The sequence below is a fragment of the Pleurodeles waltl genome, chromosome 3_2, assembly GCF_031143425.1.
Source record: "Pleurodeles waltl isolate 20211129_DDA chromosome 3_2, aPleWal1.hap1.20221129, whole genome shotgun sequence".
Taxonomy (NCBI): domain Eukaryota; kingdom Metazoa; phylum Chordata; class Amphibia; order Caudata; family Salamandridae; genus Pleurodeles; species Pleurodeles waltl.
In genome coordinates, this window is record NC_090441.1 from 13,406,700 (window position 1) to 13,420,568 (window position 13,869).

The 13,869-nt window shown below is 46.6% G+C and overlaps 1 protein-coding gene across 9 annotated transcripts in view; it reads right to left on the reverse strand.

Annotated features, from left to right (window-relative positions):
• The window catches only part of SYNRG (synergin gamma), a 361,082-nt gene that overhangs the window by 258,866 nt on the left and 88,347 nt on the right, over positions 1 to 13,869 (reverse strand). For all 9 annotated transcript variants that reach the window (XM_069226579.1, XM_069226585.1, XM_069226584.1 and 6 more), the window contains one exon: positions 11,749 to 11,826. In XM_069226579.1, coding sequence (XP_069082680.1) covers positions 11,749 to 11,826 — 78 coding nt within the window. The remainder of the gene's footprint in view (positions 1 to 11,748; positions 11,827 to 13,869) is intronic.

Sequence of the window (13,869 nt, forward strand, 5' to 3'; positions counted from 1 at the left end):
GAGTGGAGTGGTATAGAGTGCATTGGCGTAAAGCGGAGTGGCAGAGAGTGCAGTGTTGAAGAGTAGAGTGGCACAGAGTGGAGTGGTGCAGAGTAGAGTGGACTGACCTAGACTACTCCAGCACACCTAGAGTAGCCAGCATGGCTGACACATTAATTTTCTTTCTCTGACTTCAATATGAGAGAATTTAACACCAAGCTCCCTTATAATACAGAGCCTGACATTTGACCTCTGTCTTTGAATGCACAACAAATGTGACGAAATAAGTACAAGATTCAAAGGCCTGCTTACAGAACGCGACTACGGGTGAAAGAATACAGTAATAGGGTATGGGTCGGCAAAAGGACAAACTCAAGCTGGACAGCTTAAAACAAATAAAGCTAGCAAAAATAAAGCAAGCAAATATGAGTAACAAACCACAAAGCCAATGGTAAGCAATGGGCAGAATGCATTCCCTGGGAAGCTTTCTGAACGTCCCCAAGATGTTGTTAGCAAACCAAACAGCTGTGCAAAGATTACAACATAATGAAGTAATACTATCACAATAAGTGTCACATTGTGCCGCATAATTTGACTTTTCTTGCTGCATAACTTACTCAACCCTACTGCATACTTTAGCCCTTCCCTGCCGCATAATTTCAGTGGCCCTGTTTATATACAGTGGAAACCACATGCTTGCAAAGGAAACGAGAGCTACATTATGTAGGAGGCTGGACTGGCTTGTAGTGAGTACCAAGGGGTACTTACACCTTGCACCAGACCCAGGTATCCCTTATTAGTGTAGAGGGGTGTCTAGCAGCTTAGGCTGATAGAAAAGGTAGCTTAGCAGAGCAGCTTAGGCTGAACTAGGAGACGAGTGAAGTTCCTACAGTACCACTAGTGTCATATGCACAATATCACAAGAAAACACAATACACAGATATACTAAACATAAAGGTACTTTATTTTTATGACAATATGCCAAAAGTATCTGTGAGTACCCTCAGTATGAGGATAGCAAATATAAACAAGATATATGTACACAATACCAAAATATGCAGTAATAGCAATAGAAAACAGTGCAAACAATGTATAGTCACAATAGGATGCAATGGGGGCACATAGGGATAGGGGCAACACAAACCATATACTCTAGAAGTGGAATGCGAACCACGAATGGACCCCAAACCAATGTGACCTTGTAGATGGTCGCTGGGACTGTAATAAATCAGTGAGGGTTAGAAAAATAGCCCACCCCAAGACCCTGAAAAGTGGGTGCAAAGTGCACTTTGTTCCCCAAAGAGCACAGAAGTCACGATAGGGGAATTCTGCAGGAAAGACCAACACCAGCAATGCAACAACAATGGATTTCCAGACGAGAGTACCTGAGGAACAAGAGGACCAAGTCCAAAAGTCACGATCAAGTCGGGAGTGGGCAGATGCCCAGGAAATGCCAGCTGTGGATGCAAAGAAGCTGCCACCGGATGGTAGAAGCTGAGGATTCTGCACAAACGACAAGGGCTAGAAACTTCCCCTTTGGAGGATGGATGTCCCACGCCGTGAAGAGTCGTGCAGAAGTGTTTTCCCGCAGAAAGACCGCAAACAAGCCTTGCTAGCTGCAAGGGTCGCGGTTAGGGTTTTTGGATACTGCTGTGGCGCAGGAGGGACCAGGATGTCACCAATTGCATCAGGGGACAGAGGGGGGAGCCCAGCAAGACAAGGAGCCCTCTCAGAAGCAGGCAGCACCCGCAGAAGTGCCGGAACAGGCACTACGAAGTGGAGTGAAACGGTGCTCACCTGAAGTTGCACAAGAGAGTCCCACGCCGCCAGAGGACAACTCAGGAGGTCGTGCAATGCAGGTTAGAGTGGCGGGGAACCCAGGCTTGGCTGTGCACGAAGGAAATCCTCGGTGAGTGCACAGGAGCCGGAGTAGCTGCAAAACACGCGGTTCCCAGCAATGCAGTCTGGCGTGGGGAGGCAAGGACTTACCCCCACCAAACTTGGACTGAAGAGTCACTGGACTGTGGGAGTCACTTGGACAGAGTTGCTGAGTTCAAGGGACCTCGTTCGTCGTGCTGAGAGGAGACCCAGAGGACCGGTGATGCAGTTCTTTGGTGCCTGCGGTTGCAGGGGGAAGATTCCGTCGACCCACGGGAGATTTCTTCGGAGCTTCTAGTGCAGAGAGGAGGCAGACTACCCCCACAGCATGCAGCACCAGGAAAACAGTCGAGAAGGCGGCTGGATCAGCGTTACAGTGTCGCAGTAGTCGTCGTTGCTACTTTGTTGCAGTTTTGCAGGCTTCCAGCGCGGTCAGCAGTCGATTCCTAGGCAGAAGGTGAAGAGAGAGATGCAGAGAAACTCTGATGAGCTCTTGCATTCGTTATCTAAGGGATTCCCCAAAGCAGAGACCCTAAATAGCCAGAAAAGGAGGTTTTGCTACTTAGGAGAGAGGATAGGCTAGCAACACCTGAAGAAACCTATCAGAAGGAGTCTCTGACGTCACCTGCTGGCCCTGGCCACTCAGAGCAGTCCAGTGTGCCAGCAGCACCTCTGTTTCCAAGATGGCAGAGGTCTGGAGCACACTGGAGGAGCTCTGGGCACCTCCCAGGGGAGGTGCAGGTCAGGGGAGTGGCCACTCCCCTTTCCTTTGTCCAGTTTCGCGCCAGAGCAGGGCTGAGGGATCCCTGAACCGGTGTAGACTGGCTTATGCAGAGATGGGCACCATCTGTGCCCATCAAAGCATTTCCAGAGGCTGGGGGAGGCTACTCCTCCCCTGCCTTAACACCTTATTCCAAAGGGAGAGGGTGTAACACCCTCTCTCTGAGGAAGTCCTTTGTTCTGCCTTCCTGGGCCAAGCCTGGCTGGACCCCAGGAGGGCAGAAACCTGTCTGAGGGGTTGGCAGCAGCAGCAGCTGCAGTGAAACCCCGGGAAAGGCAGGTTGGCAGTACCCGGGTCTGTGCTAGAGACCCGGGGAATCATGGGATTGTCTCTCCAATACCAGGATGGCATTGGTGGGGCAATTCCATGATCTTAGACATGTTACATGGCCATATTCGGAGTTACCATTGTGAAGCTACACATAGGTAGTGACCTATATGTAGTGCACGCGTGTAATGGTGTCCCCGCACTCACAAAGTCCGGGGAATTGTCCCTGAACAATGTGGGGGCACCTTGGCTAGTGCCAGGGTGCCCTCACACTAAGTAACTTAGCACCTAACCTTTACCAGGTAAAGGTTGGACATATAGGTGACTTATAAGTTACTTAAGTGCAGTGTAAAATGGCTGTGAAATAACGTGGACGTTATTTCACTCAGGCTGCAGTGGCAGGCCTGTGTAAGAATTGTCAGAGCTCCCTATGGGTGGCAAAAGAAATGCTGCAGCCCATAGGGATCTCCTGGAACCCCAATACCCTGGGTACCTCAGTACCATATACTAGGGAATTATAAGGGTGTTCCAGTATGCCAAGGTAAATTGGTAAAATTGGTCACTAGCCTGTTAGTGACAATTTGGAAAGAAATGAGAGAGCATAACCACTGAGGTTCTGATTAGCAGAGCCTCAGTGAGACAGTTAGTCATAACACAGGTAACACATACAGGGCACACTTATGAGCACTGGGGCCCTGGCTGGCAGGGTCCCAGTGACACATACAACTAAAACAACATATATACAGTGAAATATGGGGGTAACATGCCAGGCAAGATGGTACTTTCCTACACAACCCCCTGTTGTCCACAATACCTTTTTAGGCATTTTCTTAGATGTGAGGTCATTAAGAGGGGCTGCAATGGAGCCATAGTTCTTTATGAACCTCCTGTAATACCCAGTGAGGCCTAAGAAGGCTCTCACCTGGGTCTGAGTTGTAGGGGGAACCCAATCTATAATAGTTTGGATTTTCCCCTGAAGTGGTGCAATCTGTTCTCCACCTACCAGGTGTCCCAGATAAACCACTTTCCCCCTGCCCTATCTGGCACTTTGAAGCCTTGATAGTGAGGCCTGCCTTTTGCAGGGCCTCCAAAACTTTCCATAGGTGGACCAGGTGATCATCCCAGCTGGAGCTAAAGACAGCTATATCATCTAGATATGCTGCACTAAAAGCTTCCAGCCCTTGCAGGACTGTATTCACCAACCTCTGAAAAGTGGCAGGTGCATTTTTCAATCCAAAAGGCATTACTGTAAATTGGTAATGGCCTCCAATGGTTGAAAAAGCAGTTTTTGCTTTTGCATCTTCTGATAATTTGATCTGCCAATACCCTGCAGTCAAATCAAAAGTGCTTAGATACTTGGCAGATGCCAGTGTATCTATTAGCTCATCTGCCCTGGGTATAGGGTGAGCATCAGTTTTGGTTACCTGGTTGAGACCTCTATAATCTACACAAAACCGCATTTCCTTCTTTCCATCCTTGGAATGAGGTTTTGGTACCAGTACCACAGGAGAGGCCCATGGACTTTCAGAGTGCTCAACCACTCCCAGTTCAAGCATTTTCTGTACTTCTTGCTTTATGCAGTCTCTGACATGGTCAGGCTGCCTAAAGATCTTACTTTTGACAGTCAAGCTGTCTCCAGTATCTATAGTGTGCTCACACCAAGAAGTGGTGCCTGGCACAGTAAAGAAGAGTTCAGAAAACTGACCTAGGAGATTTATGCAGTGGTCTTTCTGCTCAGCAGTAAGACAATCTGCCAAAACTACACCTTCCACTAGAGCATCTTGTTCTGTGGAAGAGAAGAGATCAGGGAGAGGGTCACTCTCTTCTTCCTGTCCCTCATCTGTTGCCATGAGCAGGGTGAGATCAGCCCTGTCATAGTAGGGTTTCAGGCGATTAACATGGAGCACCCTAAGGGGACTCCTGGCAGTGCCTAAGTCAACTAAGTAGGTGACTTCTCCCTTCTTTTCAACAATTATGTGGGGTCCACTTCATTTGTCTTGGAGTGCTCTTGGTGCCACAGGCTCCAAGACCCAGACTTTCTGCCCTGGTTGGTACTGAACCAAAACAGCCTTCTGGTCATGCCATTGCTTTTGGAGCTCTTGGCTGGCCTGAAGGTTTTTACTGCCCTTTTTCATGTACTCAGCCATCCTAGATCTGAGGCCAAGTACATAGTCCACTATGTCTTGCTTTGGAGCTTTTAAAGGTTGTTCCCAACCCTCCTTAACAAGTGTTAGAGGACCTCTCACAGGGTGTCCAAATAGGAGTTCAAAGGGGCTGAAGCCCACTCCTTTTTGGGGTACCTCCCTGTAAGCAAAAAGGAGGCAAGGTAACAGGATATCCCATCTCCTGCGGAGTTTTTCAGGGAGTCCCATAATCATGCCTTTGAGAGTTTTGTTAAATCTCTCCACCAGTCCATTTGTTTGTGGATGATAGGGTGCGGTGAACTTGTATGTAACACCACACTCCTTCCACATGGCCTTTAAGTAAGCAGACATGAAATTGCTTCCTCTGTCTGATACCACCTCTTTTGGGAAGCCCACCCTGGAAAAGATTCCTAGGAGGGCCTTTGCCACTGCAGGAGCTGTAGTGGTCCTTAGAGGAATTGCTTCAGGGTATCTGGTGGCATGGTCCACTACCACCAAGATAAACCTATTGCCTGAAGCAGTAGGAGGGTCAAGGGGGCCAACTATGTCAACCCCTACCCTTTCAAAGGGAACCCCAACCACAGGCAGTGGGATAAGGGGTGCCTTTGGAGTGCCACCTGTCTTGCCACTGGCTTGACAGGTTTCACAGGACTTACAAAATTCCTTTGTGTCCTCTGACATTCTAGGCCAATGAAACAAGGGGACAAGCCTGCCCCAAGTTTTCATTTGCCCCAAATGTCCAGCTAAGGGAATGTCGTTGGCTAGAGTTAGGAGGAACTTTCTGTACTCCTGAGGAATCACCAATCTCCTGGCAGCTCCAGGTTTTGGTTCCCTTGCTTCAGTGTACAAGAGGTTGTCCTCCCAGTAAACTCTGTGAGAGTCACTGACATCCCCATTTGCTTGTTTGACAGCTTGCTGCCTTAGACCCTCTAGTGTGGGACAGGTATGCTGTGCCACACTCAGCTCCTCCCTGGCAGGCCCCCCTTCACCCAAAAGCTCAGCAGTGTCCGCTTCCAGCTCCTCTGGTGTAGGTTCTGCACAGGGTGGAAATTCTTCTTCCTCAGAAGTAGAATCCACTGTAGAGGGAGGGATAGTAGGTAGTGATTTACTTCTACTAACCCTAGCTTTAGGGAGCACTTGGTCCATTCTTCCAGGATCCAAGTCACCCTGTCCTTTTTGCTTTTTGGCCTGAGCCCTGGTTAAAGCAAAAATATGCCCTGGAATGCCCAGCATTGCTGCATGAGCCTCCAACTCCACATCTGACCAAGCTGATGTCTCTAAATCATTCCCTAGTAGACAGTCTACAGGTAAATCTGAGGCAACCACAACTTTCTTTGGACCAGTAACCCCCCCCCCCCCCCCCCAGTTGAGATTTACAACAGCCATGGGTGGCTAAGTGTGTTGTTATGAGCATCGGTTACTTGGTACTGGTGACCAAGTAGGTGTTGTTCAGGGTGGACCAGTTTCTCTATTACCATGGTAACACTGGCACCTGTGTCCCTGTAGGCCTGAACCTCAACACCATTTATTAGGGGTAGTTGCTTGTACTTATCCATGTTAAGGGGACAAGCAACCAAGGTGGCTAAATCAATAGCCCCCTCAGAGACTAACACAGCCTCTGTGGCCTCCCTAACAAGACCAACCCCAACTAAGTTACCAAAAGTGAGCCCAGCTACTCCCTTGGATTGGCTATTAGTAGGTTTGCTCCCACCACTACTGCTATTACTAGGGGCACTAGGTGTAGCAGCAGGGGTTGTAGTGGTAGGAGGCTTGGTGCTTTTCTTTAGACAACTGGGATCTGTTGTCCAATGGCCTTTTATTTTACATAAATAGCACCATGGTTTCTTTTCTTTGTTTTGATTAGAAGAGGATTTGGGCCCACCACCCCCACCAGAGTGTTTTTGTGGGCCTGATGAAGACTCATTTTTAGATTTGTCCCCACCCTGGTCAGAAGACTTACCATCCTTCTTCTTGCCATCTTTGTCACCCCCAGTATGAACTTTTCTGTTCACCCTTGTTCTGACCCATTTGTCTGCCTTCTTTCCCAATTCTTGGGGAGAGGTCAGATCAGAGTCTACCAGGTACTGGTGTAACAAATCAGACACACAATTATTAAGAATATGCTCTCTCACGATTAAGTTATACAGGCTTTCATAGTCAGCAACTTTACTGCCATGTAACCACCCCTCCAAGGCCTTCACTGAATGGTCAACAAAGTCTACCCAGTCTTGTGAAGACTCCTTTCTGGTTTCTCTGAACTTCATCCTGTACTGTTCAGTGGTTAAGCCATAACCATCTAGGAGTGCATTCTTAAGAACTCTGAAATCATTGGCCTCACTTTCTTTTACAGTAAGGAGCCTAACCCTACCCTTTCCACTGAAAGATAGCCATAGGATAGCAGCCCACTGCCTTTGAGGGACATCCTGTACAACACAGGCCCTCTCAAGTGCAGCAAACCACTTGTTAATGTCATCCCCTCCTTGTAAGGGGGAACTATCGTGTGCAGATTCCTAGAATCATGCTCTTTTGCAGGATGACTATTTGGAATACTGCTGCTGCCACCATGGGTTTCTAAACCCAATTTCTGTCTTTCTCTTTCTATTTCCAAGGACTGCCTATCTAAATCCAGCTGTTGCTTCTTGAGCTTCAGCCTGGATTGTTCCACTCTCAATCTACTGAGCTCCCTTTCTATCACTCTGTCATCAGGGTGGGTGGGTAGGGCATGTCTTGAAACAGAAGAATGGTGAGAATGAACAGAAGGAGACCTGGCCCTAACAGATGTCACACTAACATTCTGGCCTACAGAGGTGATACTTCTACTGTGATGAGAAACAACACTATTACTGTGATGTGAGACAACAGTCTTACTGTGATGTGAATTCACATCAGTACCAGCTATGCTAGGTGGCTTGCTAAGGGGCAGGTTGGAAAGATTCCCTCCCATCTCTTTTGCTAGGGGTGCCCCAGAATCAGAGTGGGAACCATCAGCTAATTTCTCACCAGAAGTACCAACAAAAGTCTTGTCTTGTTCAACTAGCATGTTAACTAATAGTTCTCTAGAGGGATTCTTCCCTACCCCTAAACCTCTTTCTACACCGAGACTCCTTGCTGCCTTCCAGCTAAGGTGACCATAAGCAGTCTTGGACAGATCAACAGTTTGGCCTGTGCCAGACATTATACAAAGTGTTTAAGGGATAGAAAAAGAAAGAAAAAGTTTTTTTAGAACTTTTTAAAGAACAGAAAAAAACTTTTAAAACTTTTTAAGAACTTTTTGAAAGTTTTAGAGGTACTTTTCAGCACTTAGAAAAGAAGTGAGAGAAGAAAAGCAAAACTTTTTGGTTAGGTGTACATACACTGAACTTGTTTTGTATATTTTTCTCTTATGAAAAGTACAATGACAAAAGTGGTAAGTAGTTGCAAAGTACTTATCCCACCGCTGCACAATCAATGTAGGAGGCTGGACTGGCTTGTAGTGAGTACCAAGGGGTACTTACACCTTGCACCAGGCCCAGGTATCCCTTATTAGTGTAGAGGGGTGTCTAGCAGCTTAGGCTGATAGAAAAGGTAGCTTAGCAGAGCAGCTTAGGCTGAACTAGGAGACGAGTGAAGCTCCTACAGTACCACTAGTGTCATATGCACAATATCACAAGAAAACACAATACACAGATATACTAAAAATAAAGGTACTTTATTTTTATGACAATATGCCAAAAGTATCTCAGTGAGTACCCTCAGTATGAGGATAGCAAATATACACAAGATATATGTACACAATACCAAAATATGCAGTAATAGCAATAGAAAACAGTGCAAACAACGTATAGTCACAATAGGAAGCAATGGGGGCACATAGGGATAAGGGCAACACAAACCATATACTCTAGAAGTGGAATGCGAACCACGAATGGACCCCAAACCTATGTGACCTTGTAGAGGGTCGCTGGGACTGTAAGAAAACAGTGAGGGTTAGAAAAATAGCCCACCCCAAGACCCTGAAAAGCGGGTGCAAAGTGCACCTAAGTTCCCCAAAGAGCACAGAAGTCGTGATAGGGGAATTCTGCAGGAAAGACCAACACCAGCAATGCAACAACAATGGATTTCCAGATGAGAGTACCTGTGGAACAAGGGGACCAAGTCCAAAAGTCTCGATCAAGTCGGGAGTGGGCAGATGCCCAGGAAATGCCAGCTGTGGATGCAAAGAAGCTGCCACCAGATGGTAGAAGCTGAGGATTCTGCACGAACGACAAGGGCTAGAAACTTCCCCTTTGGAGGATGGATGTCCCACGTCGTGAAGAGTCATGCAGAAGTGTTTTCCCCGCAGAAAGACCGCAAACAAGTCCCCTTCTAATCGCAGAGTCACTTCATATACTCTATCAGGATCAGAGACTCGCATATCCGCCGTCTCGACTTGTATGCAAGGGTCGCGGTTAGGGTTTTTGGATGCTGCTGTGGCCCAGGAGGGACCAGGATGTCACCAATTGCGTCAGGGGACAGAGGGGGCGCCCAGCAAGACAAGGAGCCCTCTCAGAAGCAGGCAGCACCCGCAGAAGTGCCGGAACAGGCACTACGAAGTGGAGTGAAACGGTGGTCAGCTGAAGTTGCACAAGAGAGTCCCACGCCGCCGGAGGACAACTCAGGAGGTCGTGCAATGCAGGTTAGAGTGCCGGGGACCCAGGCTTGGCTGTGCACGAAGGAAATTCTCGGTGAGTGCACAGGAGCCGGAGTAGCTGCAAAACACACGGTTCCCAGCAATGCAGTCTGGCATGGGGAGGCAAGGACTTACCTCCACCAAACTTGGACTGAAGAGTCACTGGACTGTGGGAGTCACTTGGACAGAGTTGCTGAGTTCAAGGGACCTCGCTCGTCGTGCTGAGAGGAGACCCAGAGGACCGGTGATGCAGTTCTTTGGTGCCTGCGGTTGCAGGGGGAAGATTCCGTCGACCCACAGGAGATTTCTTCTGAGCTTCTAGTGCAGAGAGGAGGCAGACTACCCCCACAGCATGCACCACCAAGAAAACAGTCGAGAAGGCGGCTGGATCAGCGTTACAGTGTCGCAGTAGTCGTCGTTGCTACTTTGTTGCAGTTTTGCAGGCTTCCAGCGCGGTCAGCAGTCGATTCCTTGGCAGAAGGTGAAGAGAGAGATGCAGAGGAACTCTGATGAGCTCTTGCATTCGTTATCTAAGGAATTCCCCAAAGCAGAGACCCTAAATAGCCAGAAAAGGAGGTTTGGCTACCTAGGAGAGAGGATAAGCTAGCAACACCTGAAGGAGCCTACCAGAAGGAGTCTCTGACGTCACCTGCTGGCCCTGGCCACTCAGAGCAGTCCAGTGTGCCAGCAGCACCTCTGTTTCCAAGATGGCAGAGGTCTGGAGCACACTGGAGGAGCTCTGGGCACCTCCCAGGGGAGGTGCAGGTCAGGGGGAGTGGTCACTCCCCTTTCCTTTGCCCAGTTTCGCGCCAGAGCAGGGCTGAGGGATCCCTGAACCGGTGTAGACTGGCTTATGCAGAGATGGGCACCATCTGTGCCCATCAAAGCATTTCCAGAGGCTGGGGGAGGCTACTCCTCCCCAGCCCTGACACCTTATTCCAAAGGGAGAGGGTGTAACACCCTCTCTCTGAGGAAGTCCTTTGTTCTGCCTTCCTGGGCCAAGCCTGGCTGGACCCCAGGAGGGCAGAAACCTGTCTGAGGGGTTGGCAGCAGCAGCAGCTGCAGTGAAACCCCGGGAAAGGCAGGTTGGCAGTACCCGGGTCTGTGCTAGAGACCCGGGGAATCATGGGATTGTCTCTCCAATACCAGGATGGCATTGGTGGGGCAATTCCATGATCTTAGACATGTTACATGGCCATATTCGGAGTTACCATTGTGAAGCTACACATAGGTAGTGACCTATATGTAGTGCACACGTGTAATGGTGTCCCCGCACTCACAAAGTCCAGGGAATTGGCCCTGAACAATGTGGGGACACCTTGGCTAGTGCCAGGGTGCCCTCACACTAAGTAACTTAGCACCTAACCTTTACCAGGTAAAGGTTGGACATATAGGTGACTTATAAGTTACTTAAGTGCAGTGTAAAATGGCTGTGAAATAACGTGGACGTTATTTCACTCAGGCTGCAGTGGCAGGCCTGTGTAAGAATTGTCAGAGCTCCCTATGGGTGGCAAAAGAAATGCTGCAGCCCATAGGGATCTCCTGGAACCCCAATACCCTGGGTACCTCAGTACCATATACTAGGGAATTATAAGGGTGTTCCAGTATGCCAATGTAAATTGGTAAAATTGGTCACTAGCCTGTTAGTGACAATTTGTAAAGAAATGAGAGCATAACCACTGAGGTTCTGATTAGCAGAGCCTCAGTGAGACAGTTAGTCATAACACAGGTAACACATACAGGGCACACTTATGAGCACTGGGGCCCTGGCTGGCAGGGTCCAAGTGACACATACAACTAAAACAACATATATACAGTGAAATATGGGGGTAACATGCCAGGCAAGATGGTACTTTCCTACACATTACCTATGTTTTCAAATGTAAAAGCAAATGACTCAAAATCCAGTTTGTTCCACACATGTAAAATAAGTATAAAACATTGTAAAAACGTAAAATGTTCATCATGATAATATAATAAAAAGGGGCAATTGAATATTTGTGAAATAAAGTGATTCGGTGCTGACAGCATTCAACTTTTTTTACATTTACCTGGTACGAGACTGTCATTGTACAGCCAAGCTGGCGCCATCGGCTGGATCTGATCCTGAGATGGAAAAACCCCAATACCTACACAAAAAAAGACAAGTAGGTGGAAGAAAATCAGAGATAAAAAATTTTAATATCTAAATTTAAGATAGCAAAATAGTCGCTAACTGCACTGCAAAGAGCCACTGAGTCCACCAGTCAAAATTCTGACAAGGCCAACTAGGCCTCTTGGTCCTTCTATGGAAGCCCAATTGCAATCAAATGTAAATGGATAACACAACATGCAATTTGTTAGCCAAAGCACCTATAAGTCCCAAAGAGAAGGAAACAAGATGAATCTGCTGAACTGTTAAAGACAGAGATACAGAGAAAGCAATTCAGGGTGGCACATTCTATACTTCCAACTCTTGTGAACGAAGAGAAGCACACCTCAAGTTAATTGCGCCAAACACAATTCATCCAGGGGCCTCAATGTTTAGAAAAGCTCCAGCTGAGGCATAAGGCAGTGGATACAACGTGCAGACGTTAGGCATTTGTGCACTCCCATTTATGGTCCATTTATGAGAGGCCCCAAACAGGGTCGAGCTTCAAATCTCAATAATGTTACTCCTGTAAAAAGTATATTAATTCGCAAATGATGAAATGAGAAATGGATACAAAGTAGACATTATTCAGTTTTGTAAGCCGATAGTCAAAAATTATTTAGAAGCACTTGGGTAGGTTGACTAACTATATCTGGCTGGTCCCTTATTCAATAAAATTGAGTTAAGCATGTAGATCTATTTAATGAAACCCTACAGATGTCCATTTGCAGATGGGACATATATCTTTGGAAAATTGGCTCTGCCCTTTTGTAGGAAATTACATTAGGGAGCATAAGATAATGCATCCTTCCCACTTATAACTTAGGAATACCACTCATTAATATAAAATGCAATATACAATACAAAATTACTATTGCCTCCTCCACGAGAGAGACTACTATATTCGTCATCCGGTTATTGAAAACAAGATAATAATTATCTTCATTTGCCTCCAGAAATCTAGAGCCTGTTCAGGGGTAAGTTCTGTGTGGTATTTCATATCTGCTCTGGTACTGGTATAACGTTTCATAGATTTAACACGGATTTGAGCGAGGAAAGTGGTAGTCACTGCTGCTTCTGCGACGTTCAAATCAACCTGCCACTGAAGCAGGAATGCTTGCCCTGAAGCTGTAGAAAGCTTTTGTATGCTGATTAACATTTGTATAAACTGATATTTATTTACATGGACTGAAGGAATTTTAGAGCTCAGACCTTTGAACTAGCTGGAATGTCCAATACTGGTATTGTGTGATAGTTAAGGCACCTTTTCCAGTGGTAGTGGATTATTGCAGTTCATTGTAGTCGGAGCCTCCCACATTTTAAGTGCTATATCTTCAAGTGGCTTAGAATTTCAAAGCCTGTCTTGTCTACAGCCAAAGGGCAGGTAAGATATTTGACTCCGTTTTACTTCAATGCACCGAGATCAGGTTTGGGATACAATTACAACCAAGTTAGATTTTTAAAATATTTTTATTTACACTTGACAGAAAAAGGGTCCTAGTTATCTTCATACGACATACGAACAATTTACAAATGCTGCCTGTGTCTCACCTTTCTTGAGCAGACCAGTACATTTACAGCTAACATGAGAAGGCCCGTGGTTGACAACAGGAGAAATAAATCTGTGCCATTATTGGCATTTTACATTTCAAAAGACAAAGTGTATAAAACATTTCTTGACAACAGGTATTTTGCCACAATAATTGTATCTTGGCTAAAAGTGTGCCACATAGACTGTAGGACTCCTAGCAGTATTGTATAAATATAAGGTATCTATGTATTTCTTATAAATAAATGTATAGTTCTGAGGCAATCTTTCTTCCTGTCACATAAAAGCAATTATCCAGATTAAAATCAACTAAAGCATGGACACATGTAATTTCGAAAGAGCAAATCTCAGTTGTCCATGTAAGTATTTCAACTTCTCGCCAGCACCTATCAAACGTGAAGGGGTTTGTTTTGAGGTACCACATTTCAGTTATCAATCCCCTCGCCTTCCAGTAGACTTATAGTAACAGCAAAAGTAGTAAAGGTTACTGAT